This window comes from Pieris brassicae, chromosome 7 (genome assembly GCF_905147105.1).
Source record: "Pieris brassicae chromosome 7, ilPieBrab1.1, whole genome shotgun sequence".
Taxonomy (NCBI): Eukaryota; Metazoa; Arthropoda; class Insecta; order Lepidoptera; family Pieridae; genus Pieris; species Pieris brassicae.
In genome coordinates this window covers 6,914,980-6,938,961 of record NC_059671.1, presented here as the reverse complement: position 1 = coordinate 6,938,961, position 23,982 = coordinate 6,914,980, and the positions used below count along the sequence as shown (strand labels likewise).

At 33.9% G+C, this 23,982-nt stretch overlaps 1 protein-coding gene across 3 annotated transcripts in view; it reads right to left on the bottom strand.

The window, feature by feature from the left end:
- Window positions 1-246: 246 nt before the first annotated feature.
- LOC123711801 overlaps window positions 247-23,982 on the bottom strand; it is a 91,457-nt gene continuing 67,721 nt past the window's right edge. For all 3 annotated transcript variants that reach the window (XM_045664601.1, XM_045664602.1, XM_045664600.1), the window contains exons 2-6: window positions 20,294-20,502; window positions 14,806-14,941; window positions 4,588-4,721; window positions 3,982-4,183; window positions 247-468 (exon numbers count right to left, since the gene is read on the bottom strand). In XM_045664601.1, coding sequence (XP_045520557.1) covers window positions 308-468; window positions 3,982-4,183; window positions 4,588-4,721; window positions 14,806-14,941; window positions 20,294-20,502 — 842 coding nt within the window. In that variant the 3' untranslated portion in view covers window positions 247-307. The remainder of the gene's footprint in view (window positions 469-3,981; window positions 4,184-4,587; window positions 4,722-14,805; window positions 14,942-20,293; window positions 20,503-23,982) is intronic.

The following is a 23,982-nucleotide window of genomic DNA, read 5'->3' as shown; positions in this document are numbered from 1 at the left end:
TTGATGTTAGTTTTGCTTACTGACTGTGAACTTTAACCCTGAGGCATTCGAAGTCCGTCGACTAAACTCATAAACTCTTTCGACGGCGTATGGGTTCAATGTACAGTATAGATAATTTGAATAAATGATAAAAAACACATGAAATAATTTGAGGCCAACATTCAAGATGTAGCTCAATTTATGTAAAAGTATTCCTATTTAGCCTTATATTGTGTGAAAAAAATCGGGAATTAAAAAAATAATAATTGTGATAATTTAACGTATTAAATCTGTAAAGTGATAATATCGTAAATAATAAATTATATATTTATATCCCAAGTAAAGATACAACAGCATCTTCCTGTCTAACGTCAGTGTCCTCATAATACGACAAATCGTAGTCCTCCGCCATTACCATTGGAAGAAAAAAGAGCAACATGAGTAGAAACCAATTTAAAAACGTCTTCGATGCACCACCGTTGAGTGTTACTGAAACATAAAATATTTATTAATAAATAATGTATTTATAATTTTGAATTACCTAAAGTTACGGATTTGGATTATATATATATTTAGTGATTATTATTTGAATCATACGATGAAAAAAAAACTTATTATGTAAGTATTTAATTTTTTAAATATCGGTTGACACGACAGTGTTATTACATAAAGATCGACAACTCATCTAAAAAAGCTAAATAGAAATACTTCTCCGTCATACAATTGAAGAGTTCCAAAAATACAATATTTTAAAATCATTTGTGAAATTCAAGATTCAATTTGCATTTGTCTAAGGTAAAACAGTTATATTTATAATATTTTTATAATGGGTAAAAAACATTGCGTTAATAAAAAAATTCCCTGTTTATTTTAGGTAAAGTCTCCCATCGTCACTTTCTGTCACATCAATTGCAATACTTTTATTTGACTTCAGCGCCATCTATGTCAATTTAGACGAACTAACAAAAGCAATTTGTACCAAAATAATGGTTTAATTCGAAGTTTACGACCCCAAGAAAATGGGGTCGCAAATACTGTACAACACATAAAATTAGGTTAAATAAAATACTATTGTTCGAATGCTTACTTTACCACAATTTATCACCGAATTTTAATAATTCCTTAATTTTCAAAGGAACATATTTACTAAGCATCTTAAATATAGCAAATAGTTAATATGTAATAACATATTATCTATTAGACACTTTATTTTGGTTAGGGTTTGTCCCGAAAAAGAACCGCTGTGGCTGTTATATAATGACGCATAGGTCACTCAATTTATTCATTTAAATGTTATAGTTCATTTTTTTTCAAATTAAGTATCTGTCAAAATATACTGATGTAAGTCAACATTACAATAAATTTAAGCACTGCTGTGACCCGAAATCCCACGACTCCCGTATGTCAAACTTCCATACGTTGTTGCACACACTTAACTCTCGTTCCTGAATATCACCCTAAATATTCGTTATTTCGTTAATATACAAAATGTAGCAGGAGGCTCACCTGATGTTAAGTGATACCGCCGCCCATGGACACCCTCAATGCCAGAGAGGGCTCGCGAGTGCGTTGCCGGCCGCTCGGAGAGGGATTGGTCATCGACGATTCGAACCGCTCTTCGTTGGATACGGTCAAGTGGAAGCAGCTGGTACTGGGGAGCCCCCGCTCAGAGGTGAGAACTGTATTCCATGTGGGGCCGTATTTGCGCTTTATAGAGTTGCAAGCGGTGTCCCGGAGTGAAGTACCGTCTCGCCTTGCTGAGCACACCAAGCTTTTTGGAGGCTAATTTAGCCTTTCCTTCCAAATGACCGCGAAACTGAACGTCGTTCGATACGTCAACGCCAAGTATTCCGACGCTGGCTGTGGCTTCAAGAAGAGTGTTTTCGAAAAGAGGAGTAGCGACAAAGGATACTTTTTTCGCGGAAAACGCGCAAACTTGTGTCTTCTTGGGGTCCAGAAACAGGGTCGGGGATAGAACACAGCCTTGTGGGACCCCAGCATTCACGGAACATGCTCCGTCGACGACGACCTTGATGCTTCGATCGGCCAGAAAGCTGGAGATCCAGTCGCATAATTTCTCGGGAAGCCCGTAGGCTGGAAGCTTCGAGAGCAGTGCTTTGTGCCACACCCGATCGAAGGCTTTCGATATGTCCAAACTAACCGCTAGCGCCTCCCCCTTGGATTCAATTGCCTCTGCCCATCTATGTGTAAGGTATACTAGAAGGTCACCAGCCGAACGACCACGACGAAATCCGTACTGATAATGGCCCTGATGGTGGCCCTCTAGATACCTCAAGAGCTGGCCATTAATAATGGGTTCCATTATTTTGGAGAACAAGGAGGTTATAGCTATTGGGCGATAGTTGGACGGATCAGAGCGATCGCCTTTTTTAAGGATCGGATGTATCGATGTCTTCCAACACTTCGGGACAGTGCCGAGCGCAGGACCGGAGCCAACTCAGGAGCACAAATACGCAGCACAATTGGAGGGATACCATCCGGCCTGCTCAACTTATGAATGTCCAAGGAAGATAGTGCTTTGCGAACAGCACGTTGCCGGAATGTGATTTCCGGCATTGAATAATCACACCGCGAAATCGTCGGTGGTGATCCCCCTTGGTCATCCAAAGTCGAGTTGGACGCGAAGAGACAGCCCAAGAGGTCGGCCTTCTCCTTCGCAGTATGGGCGAGCGAGTCATCCTCCCTGTGCAGCGGTGGTATCGATGGCTGACAAAAAATCCTTTGTACAGCTTTGGCGAGAGACCAGAAGCCTCGAGTCCCCGAAGGGAGTTGGACCAATCTCTCGCCAAATCTGGCGATGTGCTCTGATTTTGCCTTAGCGATTTCCTGTTTGAAGGACCTGGAGGCTGAGTTATATGCTTTTTTATGTTCGCTGGTATTGGCATCACGAGATATCGCCGCTTCCGCCCATGCATTAAAAAGCAACTTGCAAGAACGCTTAAACCAGGGCTGTGACTTGCCACCGATTGGCACCGCAGAAAATGGAATAAAGAGTTCCATGCCCTGCAGAACCACTTCGGCGACAGAGGCAGCGACGGAATCTGGAGCTTCCGACGAAAAGCACATAGGCCCCCAAGGTTAGGACGCAAAGAAAGACCGCATCCCATCCCAATCTACTGACCGATAGTGCCAAATACGGCGACAACCCGAAAAACGGGGCCGAGGAGGGCGCGTAGTTGGCACAGTACTCCGGACCACACAATGATCCGATGAACCCAATGGCGGGTCAACAGAGACTTGATAGGTCTCCGGATGTGAGGTCAGCAGAAGGTCCAACAAAGAGGGTTTATGACAATCCACATCTGGTATTCGCGTAATCGCAGGGACCATTTGTGACAGGTCGTAAGCTAAAGCAAAGTCGTGAAAGGATCTTCCCGCGTGATCGGTGGTTTCCGAGCCGAGCCCATCAGCATGGTGAGCTTTAAAATCGCCAAGTATCACGATTTCAGCGGTAGGAACCCCTTCGAGCAGGGAATCTGTAGCCACTTGGATGTGCTCAATGAGTCGGTCAGTTTCGGTATTTCCGCTATGGGACCTATACAGGCATTCGTAAAATCGCGGTTGGTCATCGCAGTCTAGGCACAGCCAGAGGCTAGATAGGTCCCTTCCTTCAAGCGACCCGAGGCGACGAGAATAGATATCTTCTCTGACGTAAACGCAAACTCCCGCCCGCGGCACAAATGAATGTTCCAATTTGTACCCCGGGTAGGAGAGGAGAGGTAGTAGGTGAAATAACTCTGTCACAGGTTATTTCACCAGTGGGCGATGGGGTCGTCACGTCCCGACGCCGGAAAAATATAGTCAAGAAGAAGTGTAGTCACATAGTTGAATTGAAACACAAACATTACACATTGTTCAAGACTAAGATTTTAGAAATACACTGTAGGTATTTTTATTAGGTGATAAGGCTATTATTACAACAGTATAACAATCTACACAAACATTTTGTGAACAAATGCAATGAAATTTCCGTCAACTTACTTCTTTCTGGCCTCGGATCGGTTTCCGGTGTTAGAAAGTCCAGCTTGGCAGACTTATTATAAACGTTGTATAAAGTAGCATAGCATGCTAGCCTTAGCCTTCCTCCAGGGAACAAATCTGGTGTGATCTTTTGCTCTATATTCACTTTTGTTGTGAAAAGGCCGATATCTGATGGATGAAGACTGGTTTCTGTTGCTCGAACCTGGAAAAAATGTTTCTAATTAAACAAACAATAAATAATATAAATCAAATATATCTTATAATAATGAGGCGACTTCATGTTTCATTTCAGCGTTGATGCTTTTAAAGAAGACCCAAGTGAGGTTGGAGGAGGTGTTTAAACAGTGGGCCTTGAATCGAGGAAAACGGTCCAACGCCTGATTTACATGGTCGATGAGGGCTACACTGTCTGCGCCCGAGCTAAAGCGTAAATTTCTACACATGGACAAACTTTTATAAAAAAAACCAATGTTGCCGGAACAGTCTTAAGAGCTAATAAGTAGCTCTTATAGAAAGAAAAATAGTAATCATTTAATCTCAAATATATGTTTAGATTTATTTACTATATCTTTTTTATGAATACAAGTTATAGTTAATATTACTAACCGCTTCCTCATTGACATATACAGTAAGGTTTGCAGAAGGTCTAGCTGGTGGTGAGGTACAGTTTGCACGCAAAGTTTCTCCAGGTTGGTAGCGGTCCTTATCTGCTTTGAGAACTGGTATCGAAGTTGGCAGTGCTGAAATTATATTTTGAAAATATTAGCTAATTTATAACTGATTAAAAGAAGTCTGTTTATATAAAACTGCCCTCAAATGATTTAGATTTTCAATTTAGGCCCCATAGAAAAGGTTTTATTGTTGCTAATACATATTCTATATACTCATTGGATAATATATTCTCTTGATAATACAAGTTCTATCAATACATATAAATAATACAAAATAATATATATTCTAATACTATTTAGTGTATATTAGAGTATTATTTTTCTTTTAAGCAATTTATAGTACAGTAGCGGACCCCAAAGACTTCGTTCTGTCAAAAAGATTTCAAATGTGGCAGTTTTTTGTTCCTACCAATTTTATAGTCGGCGCAAAAAAATCTCATGGCAGAACCATCACCCTGATGATAGGCCGATGTGTGAGGTTCAGCTCAGGTGACCAAAGTATCTTCGCTTCCACGAACTTTGGCCACTCTTCTGTGACTTAAAACCCCTGACTGGGATGTCTGCTAGAGGGCTTCAAACTAAGAGGCGAACTTTGGTTTCAAACCAGATTGGAAAATAATCTAAAAGGATAGTGGGAGCCTGTGGGAGAGGAGTGACAAATATTTAAAAATTGTGTGCCTCTTTGATATATTTTCCTATTAGTATGTATTCAAATAATTTTGCAGAACAGATAGGGATATTAAATTAATAATTCAAAAATTAAATCCTTTTTTTAACGCGATGTGTTTGACGTAATGACGTGAAAACATATGCACATATTTTATGTCGCATGCCGAAACTAAAATAAAATAAATAATATCGCGAAGCCAACCAAATTAAAAATCAGTACTAATGATCTATAGCTCTCACATTTTTTGACAATTCAATTTGGTCGGGTTCGCGCTATTATTACTTGTTGTGTTTCGGAACGCGACATTGCTTAGACACCAGTGAGTGCTTGTAATTTAATATGAACTTTATTGAATAGCAATAAAGTTCAAATTGACTCTACATTTTATTTACAAAACGTTTGTATGGGAAAAAGAAAAGGCCTGTTTTAGGGTTTTTCCCGGAAATTATTCGAATTTTTCTTGCCGTAAAAGCCAACCTTAGACTTCAACGAACATTAAAAAAAAGAATTGGTACAATTGTTCTAGGCATTGTAGAGTTATGCGCTTACCAACACATTTTGCGATTCATTTTTATATTATAGAAGATGCCAGTCAGTTCCCCGCTAGATCCACATCTCACGTACTCTTTTATAGGAATTTAGTACTGAATTAAAACTTATTTTCGAGATCCATCCAATATGTATAATATTAATCATACACGCAATTGAAGGTAAAATGCGACGACGCAAACAAACCCTTGAAAACACATAACAATCGTAGAATCTTGAAACTAACAAAGTAATTGTTTAGACTTTTAGGTAAATTTGTCGACTCATGGCTCCACCTTAAAAAGCTCGTTTTTTTTATCCTTCTTTACGACTTGTATGTAGTACCTCAAGTAATATTTAGTTGGCGCATTGCTTTGAATTCCTTAAAAAAAAACGGATAATAATACATGCATGATGTAAATGACATATCATTTGAACTGAGACCATAGTCTCAGTTCAAAGATTTTTCAGTTCAAGTGGCGTTTGTGATCGTGGCTGAATGGTCAAAACTTCTTTTTCATGCATTTCACAAATTGTTATGTTTTACTTAATGTTAGTTAAAGAGCATGCTACAGCTTTGATAAGTGACACTTTTCAGCTGTTTAAATGTGGAGTGATGCGACAAATTGACCGACTATTCTATTTCGTAATTGATATATTTTTTTTGGTTTGAACCGACTATATATTAGGCTACTTGTAAAATTGTGCTATGTAATACATAATACTAAGTAAATAACTATAACTTTTAATAATAGTGCATAGCTTTAATCTGTTCAAAAAGTGTTTTTCTTAATGTGTGAAAGCCATTTTAACAAAAATCAAAACTATATGTAATACTAGTTTTTAAATATGAACGCCTATTTCGCGTACTTTACAACTGCTATGATTAATTCTTATTGTATCTGTCGAATACATCATTGACGTGACGTACAACACAAACGTAACGTGACTCTAAACTTGCCGAACAAGACAAATTGTACGTAAGCCATTGTGTAACGAGTTAGGAAGTTCGTAGTTCATTTGGAGATAGCGACGCTAACAATATTACTATAACTCTATTCTCTAATCAAGATCTTGTCTTATTCAAACGCAATGATTTGTACTGTAACTTGGGAGTAACAAGAGTCTTGACCTATCTTAATAATTTTCACCTTCGTTTCCGATTTTAAATTGCTCTAAACTTTATTAATTTTATTAAATATATACTGAAGCATTATATACGGTCTGTAGGAAATAGATGTTTGAAATAACAGGTTTTTGTAATGGTTAATTATATTATCTTAGACTATCCCATAATGAGTAATCCTAAATAAATATCTTAGATTAACTCTTCGAAATTAAACCATGTGCATTAATTTTCAACCGATACTTGAATGCGTTATGCACTGTAACTTGAAAATCGCACCTACAATTACCATTTTTCCACTCCACACTCCTAAAAATAAAATTTATTATAAAAATTAAAACAAAACGCACATTGGTACAAATATCGTGTTTTTTTTAATCGACTTATTAACGATTAATTCTCCATTGACAGTACTTCACTCAATTTTTGTAGCACTATGAATATCTAGAAATATGAATACGAAAATAATTTTTAATAGAAACATTTTCTCAAACATTTTGATGTAACTTTTGTGATTTTAGTTATTATTCTGTTCGGTATTTGCGATGCCCAATCATCATACCTACTTTTTATATATTTATTCTTTTGTAGTTTGGAATAAAAATTATTTGCTGCTGAAAAGGATAACAACCTCTTCGTTTATGTTATTGGGCATATTGAATCTTGATATTATATTTGATGAAGCTTTCTTATCTTCTTTGTATACACGTACGTCGTACAAATATTCAAAGCAGAAACGAATTGAAATCAAGCGAAAGTAATAATAATTGACATCAAAAATATTTTTGGTCATTATTTTTCTAAAATAAAACCCTTTTTATGTTTTTAATATTCATAAACGTTAAATGGGCAATTGTAAACTTAATGAAAGCGTAAATGAACATTAAAAATAATAGAAAGGTATGAAAGGACAAAATAAAGCATGTTATTATGCTTTCGCAAATATTCAGCAGATGAAATTTCTCCACAAAAGATACACATTTCTCTGTAAAGCATAAATTAGAAAAGGACATATTATTTTTAACAATGCGACGAAGGAGACCCACGGACAAAGATTTGTAAGGACATTATGAGTTTTGTATGAGAACAGACATTTTATTAAAAAAGTTTTTTTAATCATAATTCCTTAAATCATAAGGCCAGGTCATAAAGGGATAAAAATTAGAATAACGTTATAATATTGTTTATAAAAATACTGTACTATGCTCAAGGCCATTGGTTATTTTTATTCATAGACAAGTACAGTAGGTACAAGGTCTTATTCCAACATGAGTCAGCAATCGTAAGATAACTTATTTTAACCACTAGGCTAACAGTGATCTTTAACTATTCTTACTATAGTGAGGTTTGCGCTCGAGGCCCGTGGTAACTCCATCGACAAATTTCCTTGATGAACCACAGACTATAAATGATGCGGTCGCGTCTGTACACTTAGATCATAATATAGTATCTCTGTCTTAGTTCTTGATAGTGGATCAAGTTTTAAAATAAGCATTATTTTTTTATATATTTTGCATAAACTAACGCCCATTACATTAATATTTTATGAAATACATATTGCTTGTAACAATGTTTATGGCAAAACTAGACAGCCATCTTACCATGAACGTGTTTTAATGTAATATATGTATTCTGAGAGTGCGGCAAAGGTTATCTAACTAAAATATGACGTCGTCACAAGTGAAGAACACAAGTTTGACCTATTTATTTTTGATGCATATTGATTAAGACTGCTTGAAAAGCTTCAAAAGATTTTGCAACATTAACAAATAATATAAAGGTAATTACTGCAGATAAGGTGACCTTGGGAATTATGTTTAGATAAAATGTTTTAATTAGGTCTGGACCTAATAAATTTAAATTTGTATAGTCGCAGTTTTTAAGAGATGTATATCTCATTAGAGGGCAATTAAAATTTAACCAGGGCATGGGTATTAGAGGATTCAGCTCCACCTAATATGGTCTAAATACCGTATCTAGCCAGAAGTTCTGTTACAAATGAAAATGCATTTTTTTTAATGAAGTAGTGTAATATTTATTAAAATCTCAGCAAAAAATAAAAATAAACATTATTCGAAATGGCCTTTTATCTGGCTGGCCACGAATATGTGGATTTACGCACTGTTTCCAAAGGAAAGTTCACCACTGCTTGCTCTATAGATTTTTAAGGGACTCAAGGCCGCCATGTCGTTGAGCAGGCCATGTCCGGGTCTGGGCTAGATGAAGGCAGTCTTCAGTTCTTAAAACCAGGTGCAGAAAGCTGCTGAAAATCTACAGTATATTTTTTAAAAGTATATTATCCAAGACTGTATTTTGATACATTTTGGCTGAAGTTTTCATTCCTTTTTCACAAAAATGTAGTTTTGTGTTGAACGTTGTATCTACCAATCGTCAACATTTTTCATCGGTAAAGAGGATATTTCTGTGCTTTTCATCTACGTATCGCGACAGAAGGCGTTTTGATCAATCCACTCTCTTTAATTGTTAAGATAGATTTATATCCTGTATATCGACGATAAGCACCGAGATTCAGGTCTCATTTTATCATACGCGACAGTATCCTAGCGGCAATACACATTTCTCGCGATAAGACTTGCTTCCTAATGGGGTTTCGACGAATTCTGTCTTTCACAGCTTTGTTAATAGTACGTTATACGAACATACGGCTGATACTAAGCCTTTGAAGTCTCTGGAATTTGACCAACGGCCCCATACCCACTTTGTGCAAGGCGATCACTACAATCCTATTTTGTTTAAAACCTCATTTCATATTGTAGTTTGATAATAAAAACAAAAAAAATATTTGTAATGCCGCAAAATCGAAAGAAGGTTTTAAAATAATATGTGTTCCAAATTCAAAATAAATTAAGGAGTTGAAAAAAAGAAAAGTTTTAATGTTACAGAGTTATTGACAGAGTATTTATATCGGAATTGTTAAGTCATATCTATCGTCAAAGTCATAGCATAAATTGCTTTGTATTATTAATTGTATAGTTTATGATTTTGTTTGTAAGGTGGACTGTATATATCTATACTAATACTATATATATGGAGCTTGTATTTCCTTTATCTTTGTAACGAATATAATCAATAACGAATGAACCAATTTCTAAATTATTTTACTATTAGGGTCCTTTTTTTTAATATATTGCGCCACGGATGTCCAACTTCAAGCTATGGAGCTGGGTTTTAGACCCCCCTACCATACACCATTAAGGGGGCCCTTGGTGTTGCTCAAATCGAATAACACCATTTGCAGATATATTTAAAATAATTCAATTTAATATTAAAAAAAATAGTAGGTGACCTAAGAGCTGGTGCTTTCCTCGCTCACCGAATAAGTATCGCAATATAGCGAGGAAATGCTGCCAGCGTTAAAGATACACAATGTAGTAGTGTGTCTGCCACTCGTACAAAACTTTTTAAATTTTATTTTTATTATTCCAATGTAGCTTAAGAAAATTGTAAATACATTTGATTGTTATGATTACTAATAAACACTGACTAATAAATGAAAATAATTTGTTTTGGATCTTAAGCGGATACAATAACAACACGATAACGCGTATATCAGAAATATTAGGTTCTATGAAATACAAAATGTAATTGAACAAACATCTATTAGTTTATATTAAAGATGGTTGTTGTCTGGGGCAGATATATTTTACGCCTTTTAAGTAAAGGATTACCCAATGCAGTTAACCTAATAGCGACTAACGACTCTTTTCATGGCCACACCAGTTTTTAGACCCAAAAATTGTTGGCATGTCACAAAGAGTTTTATGTTAATTTTTATTTATTTATTAACACTTCGTTACATTACAATATATAAAAAAATTGAACATAATTAAATCAAAAGGAGGGCAACTGGCGGCCTTATCGCTTTCGAGCTATCTCTTCCAGGCAACCACTGAGAGTAAAGAAAAAAGTATTCAATTACATAACATAGGCAAGAAGTGCAAAAATACATGTTATACACAGTTATTAAGACAAAAAAAACAGGAAACAAAAAAAATAAACTAAACTAAAAAGATGATACATTAATAAATAAAAAGTGAAAAGACACATAAATCACGATAATTTAAGATAAGTCTCATGTCAGTAAGTAGTTAGTAAGAAAGGGCTAGCTAGCTAGCTAGCTATGTTGTCTATAAATATTTATATAATATTTTTATTATTAGTATTAGCTATTTATAATGAAAGAAATGTTAACCCTGACCTCTGTATGTGGCCTAAAATATTATTCCAGCCATGTGAGAGGATTTTAATTATATTTATTAATTACGGGTAGAAATTTATAGTTAAAAATAGTCGCGCAATAACGCCAACTGAAATTTAAATGCTTTCACATTTCGATAATATAAAATTATGAAGCATTCAAACCAATTACTGCTACATGGCAGCAACAGCAAAAAAACACTGTTCAACGAATACTTTTGAAAATGGAACGTAATTAATTTTCATCAATTATATTAGTTTAATTGTTAGAAATTGGGTTGGAAAATTTTCATATTTGTGTTAGGTCTGATATTTGAATTTATTAAGTGGGAATGTATTTTGATATACGTTGCCGTGACAATCTTACTTGAAATTCTTACTCATAAAACTGTATTCACTCCTTTACGGTGCAAAGTATAAATATATAATAAAGTATTTAACTTTGCATCTCTTTACGAGACGAGCTCAGTCTTTAAATTCATTAAAGAATTTAGAACTGACTGAAACAATTCTTGAGTATTTCTCTTCTACCGTGTAATAAAGCGTTAGCTGATATATAGTAATTCTGATTCATTAAGCAAAAGACTCCTTTATACTTTTTTTTTAAATTTATTATAATTTTGATTAATAACTCAATATTAATTGTAATTTAATTTTTTTGTAAATTTAATTATGCAATTCTGGAACTTTACCCTCTGTATGTATTTCTTTTTATCCTTACTACGTTAGACTGGAAGACATCGCTTGTACCCGATATTGCCCCCCGTTGCCAAATACTTTATGTACTCTGATTTTTATATGAGGTAACAAAGTTTTTAATTTATAAATAAAAAAAATCAATGACGCTACAACATTTTTAGGTCTTGGCTTCAGATTTCTGTATCTGTTTCATAATCATTTGTTAAATTAATAGGCAAGTAGGTGATCAGCCTTCTGTGCCTGTCGCACGCAGTAAACTTTTTGGGTTAAGGCAAGCCGGTTTTCTCACGATCTTTTCCTTCACCGTTCGAGCTAATGTTAAATGCGCACATAGAAAGAAAATCCATTGGTGCACTGCCGGGGATAGAACCTACGACCTCAGGGATGAAAGACGAACGCTGAAGCCACTAGGCCAACACTGCTCAAATTTATAAACAAACTGTTCAATAAACGATGTTAGGAAAATTATGAAGTCCCATAGGACAAAGAAATATCTACTACAATTTTTTGTATAGCTAAGTATCAGCAGTTTACCAATCAGCCTGTAGATTTCAACCCGAAGCAATTATTCTTGCCGGAAATCGAACCTAGCGCTTAACCAACTTTGTAATGACGGTAGAAATGCATAGATATATTCTATTATACTTCTTTATCTAAACGATAATACATACCGATTATGCACACACAATAATTTTAGTCTACTATAACATACGCAAGTATTATTGAGAAATGTTACACAAAATAGTAGGAAAGTAACCTATCGTTCAGAATGACACACCACAAAGTTGTAGTAATCCGTCGTTGGCTACAGTGATTGGATCAGCCGAATCCGTTAAGACATGTATTTAACAAATTTTTTTAATGGAATCTAGTTCTTGGCCTTAGAGGGTTTTACAGCCCAGCTCGGGCTGTTAAGGCGAGCATAGCTCGGACGGAATGGGTGTTTTCCTGCGACTAGCGAAAGGCCGTTTTCTGCGACACTTGGACCTCAGCTGGGGCTGCTGAGGGTGGTCAATTGCCTGAAGGGCAGGACGGAAGCACAATGGCGTGAGCAAAGTACGAAGTAAAGGTCCACGCGTTCCCCGATGAAGGCGGTTTTTTACCCTAATCTGTTTTTGATTATTATTTGCCGCACGGGCGGCTTTTAATTTGTTGTTAGCTACGGTGATTGCATCATCCGGATCCGTTAAGACATGTCAGGGCCTCCTTCAAGCCTTTTTTGTCGGGAAGGGGGAGTAAATGGTGCGTAAAAGCATCAAGCATTTAGCCTTGTCGAAGTGGCGTATGGACGCCAACGTCATCCATTGGTATATGGTAGGGAGCTCCAGGTCGTGGTGGAAGTCACCATTGCTCACGTAGAAGGGCGTACCGGTCGCGATCCTCATAAGTCGCGTCTGGAGCGCCTGTAGTCGGTCGATATAGGCCAATGCAATAGGTCAATGCTCGAAGACTGCGCTAGCGTATGTCATGCACGGTCCGATACAGGCCTTGTACAATGTCACCTTTTGTCTCAGGGATATGTGAATCCATCTTGACAGAAAGAGATAAAGGCATAAGCATTATATATTGCTATGGCATCATTTTGCTATCGAGTTTTACACATGCACAATGCTATCTATTAAATAACAAAATTAAAAATGAAATAAGACGATAACAACTTTCAATAAACACATACATTGAAATCAGTATTTACTCCACTTGCAACTTGTTTACTCACATCAATTGTAGATTCGAGTATAACTAAACTTGGCACTAAAATAGTTTTGGGAAATAGCACTGCTTAGATAACTATGAAACTGTTTACTGAAAACACCGAAGTTTTACTTGAAAATCAAATAGCTTGGAAATCATTGCTTGTTATTACAGATATTTTTTAAATAAAATTTAAAGATAACACGAAATTAACTTCACTGAAGGAAATTCTGCGAATTTAACAGGTTACATTTACAATTGAATCTTTCTACCGTCTAGCCACAGTTTCGCAGCTTTTCAATATTTTGCAATTAGCGTTATGATTTTGGTCACTTATATTGTTATAATGGAAGATTTTCACTTTTAATTATTTTGTTTGTACAAAGCACTATTTGCGGATATGCAGGTAGTTTTTATTTTTAATTTTCTATCTTGTTTTAAATAAATTTATTTAACGTCCTAAATTATACACATTATTGGAAGATAATATGCCTTACTATCAATACGTAGTCCGATTTTTAGATTTAAAAAATATTGAGTTGCGCATCATCTGTCCCCTAAACCTAACTCACCAACAAACCCACTGGCTCTGTTAAAGCTAATATCGTATATATAACCACATTAAACACATTTTCTTGTTTTCATTTTGCAAAACATTTTACTGTAAAAATCACGGGATTGTTTTCATTCTACGCAAATTATTATGTGTACAATGTATGTCCACAACTCGCTTGAATTACATCGTAACAACTATAAATATATTTTTCGTGGGGATTGTAATCCATTGAACGAATATACCAGTGGTAATAATATATCCCTGTTTCACCAAGTTCATAATATTTCCGCAAAAAGAGTGGTAGCACAATTATAAAGTTCAAAATTTTCTGTCATAATGTGTTGTTACTGTGTTGTCCGTAATTATGGTTAAACAGTGAAAAATCATAAACGCTTTAGCTCTTCAGTCTAATTAGATGATTTACTGTAAAATATATCTAGTTATTTTTTAACTATTTACACTAAATACATAACAAAACTATGTTAATCGTCCAATAGGAAATATAAGCTTTTATTTGATATGTATAATTGTAGTTAGTATACTATTAATAATAGAATTACCCCCTTACATTTTTCCTGAAGAACATAAATTTTGCTTTTACGACATTGTTCCCCAGGGCAAGTGATATGTTTATTATATTATCCATAATGATGCCAACACTTACCAATTACATCAATATACTTGTTGGCAATCTGCGTTGCAAAGGACGGCGAATCAGCTGTCACTTCACAACTAAAGTTACCAGCCAGACCTAAATCCATTCTTCGTAGAAGAACTTGGGAGCCGTTTGAGCGGTTCATCTGAAATATTTTAAATAAAAAGTCAGTGTTGAGCAAATTAGATTGACCGATGTTACCATGGCATATATTATAAAATAATAAATGCATATAGAAATATTTATTATAAATATAGATTCCATTTTCAATAATGGAACGCATGCCAGGCACAAAATCACTTACTAGGTCGAAGAAGTATTAGAAGAGAAGAAGAGATAAAATCTTTCGTAGCTCCACTGGATATTAGTGTACATGGGTGTTCTTGTAAGCCTAATGATTTCGCTAACATTAGCTTTGAGCTATATTTGAGCCAGTAATACACTTTAGACCAATATTTCCGCGACACTTGAGTCGCAACCGAAATGTCAATTTCTCGTATTGAAACACTTTGATCAGAAATTTGATACAAACCGTGGCAAAAGAATATAGAATAAAAGAACGAGAATATTTTGATGGATAATAATGTATTTTTTGCCTTTGAACTCCCCTTTAGGTTACATGTTATGAAAATTCAATGAGATGTATTTTCAAAACTTATTTTTATATGCCTACGCAGTTGAAAAGTTAGTAGACATATACATAATACTTAAAAAAATAGAAGATTAGGTAATCAGCATCGCTCAGGCTTACGCTAATGTAGTCGGAGATTATAGATTCGATCTTCAGCTATATATTATTTTATCGAGTTTATAGGGAGAGAAGGCTCCTTACATACCCTAAAGTATAATTAAAATAATAGCTAATGTAGCATTTGTTCTAGTATATACTTCATTAGGTGCTCCGAGATCATAACATTGAAAATGTATTAAATGTTATAATTAATCAAACTTAGTAGGAATTCTAATAAGTTCTAATATTGTACATGGTACTTGTATAATGTAATATGAAAGCTAAGTGAGTGAATCGTTATCACACTATTAAATTACCAAAATCAATATGTTTTCAATTAAATTCTGTATTATAATATCTAAATATAATCTCATGTTAAGCATAATTGGCTACATATATATTTTGCATATATGTAGCCAATTATTTGCATACATATTTGAAGCATAATTACAGCAGTTTTTAAAGTTCAAAGAGGAAATAGTAGACACACCTACACACACACTGCACGCACACCTTGAGAGAATGTAAAATCAAAAACGAATCGTTGCATTTTATTGTGATTGGTGACGGATATCAAGTATCATGTCACGTGTTTACGAGTCTTAGACTAGAGATGCTGTTGACCAATCACAATCAAATTAGGAGCACAATCCATTCATATTTTTAATTACCCACACAAACGTTATCGGCATATGAACAAACATTTCAATTTTAGAAGCATAGTGTAAATTATTATGGCTACGAAAATTATCGTTTCCGTAATAACATTTTTTTCTCGTTTAGCGTAGAATACCGTCGCATCGCTCCAAATTAAAATGAGTAAATAACACTTTAAAAATACATAAGAAAACATTAAATAGCGTAATTAATGAAGAGATAAAATGTGTTTCTAATTAATGTGAATGAAGTTTTTTATACTCTAATTTGTTTACATTTATGAACTTTGTACTTAACTTCAAGGTTTAGTCCCTAAAGGTATAAAGCAGTATTAGTTAAGTAATTAAAATGTTCTACTGCATTTGTTATTTTGAAACCTATTGCACCATTTATGAAATTTATATTTATTTTTATTCACAATATACAAAAACATACATTTAAAAAGCAGGTTACATAAGTTATGAGCACCTGATGGCCTTACCGCTAGTAAGTAAATAATTAACACAAAATAACATGTATAATAAGTAAAATCTAAAAATAATAATAATAAAATATGTCACATACGTCAAAATGCTAACTTCTTTTGTTAAGTAACCTTTTCATAATAAATTATAATGAAATAAGACCTAGTTTTATTTTTCATTCCAAGATATTTTTTTCTATCACAGCCGTCTCATTTTATATTTCTACTATGCACATATAAAATATTAATAAGGCATTTTCAATGTGCAAATAATGAACGACCATTGTTTATTGTTTACCTGCTGTGTCTAACAACAATAATTTAACAGTGTAGTTTTCTTTCAATTTGCTAATTATTTTCGTATTTTGTAGAGTACTCAAAAATATTTTGCTAATGAAAATACAATTATCTGCACACACTTTAATGAAAATGCTATACCTGAAATAACTCTTTCTGAAATAGTTTATTTAATTTATATTAGATGGCGTTCGTTCCGTTCCGTTCGTGGCGAGTTCCAGCAATTATATGTACCTGAGTAGAATCAATTCCTAAATCCCTATTAATGAAGACTTCTCAAAACACAACGGACAATGCGGATTGCCCATTAAATAATACACACACAAAGCAAACTTTACGCTTAATTGTTAAGAGTGGTCATATTTTTGACGACCACTTCAATTATTAATTATTTATTTAAACTATAACATAAAAAATAAAACTTATATTAAAATTAATTAAAACTTTACATTTCATTACAATTCGCATTTGTACAAAATCTTTGTTAGTATTAAAGTTTATTTACACGTTATTAGTTTTTCAATACAATATTTTTATTACTAAATAAATAGCATAAACTCTCTCCTATTAAATCCTGAAACGATATTAAGTTATAGTATTACTATAAACAATGTTTATCGGTGCTGTGTGTAGATAATATTAATTCAGCCGCTCAACTACTTACGTGGATGTGCTATTTCCACCTATCCTGGCTTGTCAGAGACAGGTATAAGGTAAAACTAAAGAATTCCTTTATAAGAATTTAAATACGCTTATGGTGATAAACGTTTTTAAAACATATTGCTGCGTTGAATAAATAAACACTTACGTTAATAGCATCGCTGACCCTGGGTTTGATTGCGGGCGAAGCATTTGACAAACAAACAGTTAAAATTCGGTTTTTCCTTGCAGTACGAACAGCCAGCAAAAAAATATCAACTACTTGTAACAATAGAAGTTATTGGTTATATACTTACGTTGTTTAGATAAGCTTTTAGAAGCATATTGAAACTTAGTACTAAATTGTACCTCGAAAATGTTAGTGCTGTAAGGTATAAATGACCTATTATGAGGCCTATAAAAGAAAAATCAGGAATATTATCAAACATTTAAATTCGTTTTTTTTAGTTTAGGCCAGTTGCATCGAGTATGACATTGACGTCTACTCTGGATCATTAATTAAAAAAATATAGAAATTTAAGAGTATTTAATTAGTTTACATAAAATAAATTGAAAGCGTTGATCTGTAAGTAAATATTTACTTTTAAATCTTGCTTGCTTGATGAATATCAATTGATGAATAGTATTTAATTTAAATAAATCGTTTTCAACTTTCATTTCAGTAATAATTATTTTCGCCGAGATTTGCACACGCACACATTGATACAATGACGAAATAATCTGTGTAGGAGCCAATTTTGCTCACGCAGGCTTTCTTAGTTTTATAAGCGTAGCGATTTCCTAAATCGTCGTAGTTACGCTCCGAGAGTCTATACTCTCGGCGCAGGTACTCTCTTCAAGTGTTACTTTGCATTCATTCCTTTCATAGCAATTAACAAAATCATGGGAGTTACGTCCCGAGAGTATAACCCTACGTAGGCACTCTCTTCGACTGTTATATTGCATTCATTTGTTACATAGCAATTAATATTTCATTATTTCGATTCTATTGTTGTACGCGATTGGTTAATATAGAATAATACAAAAATCTTCTATTATTTAAAGAACCGTATCTACAACCTGTATGTTTTTTATTCTTATACTTTAGCTTATATTGATAAGATGATACTATCTTTGATTTTTGATACGAGCTTTGTGTATCCCTGCGTCGACTTTTTGGGGTCTAAAACATTCCGGTTTCCTAACGATATTTTCACCATAGAATGTGTTATATATCATACATGGGATATACCGTATGTAGACACTGTAAGCTAACAACGATCTAAGAAATCTTCAATGATAGAAATTTGCTTTACTTTCATGAACCTTGAATTATTGATGATGTTAAATAATTTAACTACTTAATTTTATTTACAAAATCTTGATATAATTTATTCATACACGTAACACAATGTACGCACAATTTGGTATAAAAGGTTTAGGAACATTATTTCCTTTTTTATATTTGAGACAAGGCTTAGTTATGAAATATTGTTTTTTACATCTATTTCTATTATTATTATATAGATGTAATTAATTCTGTAGAAGTAGAAAATAATTGGTGACTTTAAAATGATTTTTCTTAAGATCTATAAAATCGTTAATTAAAATCGCGAAATACTCTTTAACACTGAAATCTTTAAAAATTGATATTGTTTTAGTTTTAATATGCTTCTATAATCAAAATTAAATACAATTTAGAACTTTTATTTAAAGTTAAATTTTGACAGCACGATAATGATTAAAGCTTTTAGCATAATTCATGAATATAAAGTGTTTTAATCAATTTCGATAGGAGGATGTAAACTTATGTACTCAAATCGGGTACATGTGAGAAGAAGTGCTCACTAAGCCGCGTCAGGAGCAAAACATTTCACAATTTCATGTAAGATGGAACTTGAATTGGGCTTTGTGGTTTAGTTAGTAATTGAATTGGGAAATGCGTCTTTTTAGATATTTTGGGTATCAAAATACGATAAAAATATAGACATTTCTAAAGGAGACGCTGTGTTCTGTAAGGATTAAATGTGAGGGGCGTTTTAATAAATTGGGACAATTAAGAACCAAAATATCATGTCTATATTTATCTAGTATTTTATGTGTAGGACTCAAACAATTCGTCTTTTACCAACCACTGCAAATTTTAAATTTATCCTTTTATTGTATTATATGCAGAGTACCAAAATTTCATTTGTTACGTTTTTATCGAAACGACTCGATCATAATGAGTTTTATATAGGACCCTAGAGATATATTATTATTGTTTCAGCAATGGGGAGTATAATTGAGAGTAATCTTCGTTTTAAAATTTAATACGTTGTGTGTAAATTTCGTATCAAATAAGGTGGTAGTTAAAATAGGACTGTATGCGATATTCTGATGAATAGATAAAAGGTGGAACAAGTGGATAAGGTCGTGTACTTAGGCTGTCTGTTTCAAACGGATAAATGAAAAGCTGTTAAGAATTTGGATATACAAGCTAACCATGGATGGTGAAGTCGGCCCTATCGTACATACCAAATAGAGAAGGGACGTCAAACGTACCCATTACCGACAAGCATGCATACTGCATGGCATAAAATGGGATGAAGCGAGAGAGGTATGTCTGTAGATCGGTAGATCTGTGGTTTCTGTCTACCCCTTCAGGACAAAGGCTTGATGATGTAAATAAATACAATAAGGCAGTCACAAGTATATTAAGAAAAGCTTACATCCACATAGATCCCTGGTAATCCAAACACCCTGGTGTCTGGTTCCTCCATTGGTGTGAATCTGTAGAACTCGTGATTTCCTCTATACCATTTGACAGAGTATAGTGGCGCTCCTTGCATGTCTCGAGAGCAGATGAGGGCCGCTACACCGCCTCTCACCACAATTGTGGGTTCTACGAGAAGTCGCACGTCTCGCAGGCTGGTAACAACTGAAAGAACAAATTAAATATTATATATCAATAAAGAAAAACTTATAGTTGATATGGAGGCTTAGCTAGACTCTTGAACCCAGACTCATGATAAGAAATGGTTGCCAAAAAATATCTATTTACAAGAAATATTGCAATTTGAACTAGTAAAAGAACTTCGCGTAAGTATAAATAAATTTTATCCTAATTCCACGGAAACAAAATGCTTAAGTGAGGCTCTCGGGTCGGTTTCGCAATTAACCAGGACTTCAGCGATTAAAATTATGTTGCTGCAGCATTCAAAATATTCCTCGAGGACGAAACCTTTTCTAAGGAATTATGTAATTTAAGGAATACCAACAAATTATTAAGGAACCAATTTAATTTAAAATTGGTATATTTATCACGTATGCAAATACATAAATAACGTAAATAGACACGACAGTTAATGGTATGATAAGGGTCACTGGTATAAACTGATTATCAGTTATGAATCTGCTGTTATATTATGTTACAGGAGGTAGACGGGCAGGAGGCTCACCTGATGTAAAGTGATGCCCATGGACTCTCGCACATGCCAGAAAGCTCACAAGCACGCTGCCGGTCTTTCAAGAATTGGAACGCTCTTTTCTTGAAGGACTCTAAGTCCAATTGGTTCGGAAATACCTTATTGAACAGCTGGTTCCACATAGTTGTGGTGCGCGGCAGAAATTGTCTTAAGAAACGCTCAGTTGTGGAACGACAGACGTCAAGGTGATACGGATGGTATTTTGTATTCTGCCTTGACGTCCTCAATGATGATGAAACTCAGCTGCAGTTATTAGTCCGAACAACTCCTCCTTTCTGAACACTAAAACCTTTACTATAATAAGATTTTACGAGACTGAAAGTACGTATAATTTATCTACAATTAAATATTCACGTAGGCGCAGACAAAAGCTGATACTTTGATTACCCAGACACATTAAAAGTTACTAATTACGGCTAGTAACTTTGTTATTAACTCACCCATTCAATAACTTACATCTTTCAGCGAAACTCAAGCTTTACCTAAAAGCTATATCTAAAGGGCTCTATTAAATTATTCAAACTTCAACCGCGGCTATTCATTTTACTGTGACTTTTGAGTTTGAACTTTAAAACAAACTAGGGTGTTGGTTAAAGTTCATTTTAGCTTAGCTTTATAAAAAGCGATAGATTTTCCGACGCTTACGAGTTACGGATTATAATTTATTATTTACTTTATGCAATAGTTGCTTAGTACCTCTACCTTGGCTTAATGGAAAACGCAGAAACATCTAGTAATCAATTTCCGGATAATTTTTATATACTATTGAAAACACGACCTACTTACCCGTAATAAATAAAAACAAATTAAGTATGTTCGCTAAATAACACACATTATTTTAAAAATATCGAAGAAGTAGGTCATATATATCATATATTTTTTATTTATTTATTCAAACTTCGTTAAATTAAGTATAGAAACGGATAACACTTCTTAGGGATGCAACGGCCGACCGTAGCGCAAATTAGCAGTCTCTTTTAGGAAATCCAGAAGGAAAAAGATATAGTACCGGAACTCCATAGCTAAATTACCAAAAATACATATACAAGTAAAAATAACCAAAAATTATAAGGTTTATAAATTACAACTAAGGCTGGTTCGAAAATACAATTTATAAAAGACTAAGAAAAAAATACACGACTGTTATTAATTCTAAGTCTGGATCCTTTAATCTTAGACATAGCTCAGAATAATGCCACATAACTCAGTTTCAGGATAGAATCAGACAAATCCTTTCTGGAAAGGTCTTATCTCTTGCGAAATTTGACCTGTAATAAGGATTTCCATAGATTTATAGAAGCTTTTTTGTTTATTTAGAATGTTTGGTTTAAATATTCATTAATATTTTTATAGATCATTAAATATTTTATGTGCAGTTCCTCAACAGTGAAAAGTTTAAGCACTGACTATTTTTTTTAATAATTTTATATGAGAACTAATATTTGCTGTATAATGTACAAATCATAAATATCTTACGTGTTTAGGATATAGGCAAAATATTTCCCATTTTAAAGTAAAAAGTCCGCTATATTTATATTAAAACTTGTTAAAATCGTTATTCAGTTCCCTTTTAGGTTCTAAAGATTTAAATATTGCGTTCGAATGTCCCATTAAAGTTTCTACGAGCCGTAAAAAACGCAGATCGCAGTTAAAATAACGAACATTACGGCATCATTTTCCCGCCACCAATTTCGCAGAATTTTAGCGTTTTTTTCTTGTTGAAGATAAATAATGATTATATAAAAATAATACAACACACGATTCAGGCATTTAAAAATATTTAATAATAGAATAATAATTATAAGGATAACGGTTATCCCTTTTTCTCTTCCGCTTTTCTCAACATCTGAGACACCTTAGCGTAAATCTGTAGAGATGAGTATTGGGAGGTTATACAAACATAATCACTAGAGGAAAATTCATTTTATGCTACATTACACAGGCGGTGTGGTTACCCCTGTGTGGAATACATATGTTGTTATATAGAGTATTGATCTATAGGACGCAATTTATATTGAAAGAGGAAAATATTCTACTTTTATTATTTGAGTACATTTAAAATCTTTAGACTTGATTGAAGCCAATAGAGGATATACATCGTACACGAATAAAAACTTTCTAATCATACAATTATGACTTTCGCGTAAATGTGTATTATTAAACATCTCCTAAAATTCTCTTCCTTCTTCATCTACAAATGTTTTTGAAACTATATGAAATCAAAACTATAAATCTCCAATAAAAGTTATCGCTCTATGGCAATATTGGGTTAAATCAACCAGACTATTAGGTTAGTACCACTCTAAAACAAAAGAAGATCGCTTTAAAAAGGTAGAAGAAAGAAGCTGAACTACGATGGCCGTGTAGTCTATGCCGGTTACTTTGTGTGGCGAAAAAAGTGTTCAAAATGTGTTATTGATAATTTTTTAAAAGAAATAAAAAAAATTGTATATAATTTTGCTGTCCTTAATTATAAAGTAGAGCAATAGATCGATAAGATTCTAGTTTTTAATCTCGAGAAAATATGTCAACGATTCAATGCCATCAGAGCGTCAGCTAAATACATACCTATACAATATGACATGAAACTTATTCAAAACTTAACAATTTTTAACCCTCACAAAAATACGAAGATACAAAATTATAGTTAAAGGTTAAGGTAAAAAAAATCTAAATCGTTTTGAATGTACGTAGTGAAGAGCGTATACCTTTAAAGGTCGGCATACTCGTATGGAGTTCCAGGTGTCCATGGGCAGCGGTAAGCACTTCGGTCGAAGTGCTCAAAATATAAGGTGCCACAGATACATTTGCTTGTTTCACCCGTCGTGGATGTGTAACGTAAGTAGTATTCTCTTTTTACTGATATCCCCACTTCATTCCGTGTATCTCAAAAACTTATAGAAATCGCTTTCTTAAACATAAAATCTACATCA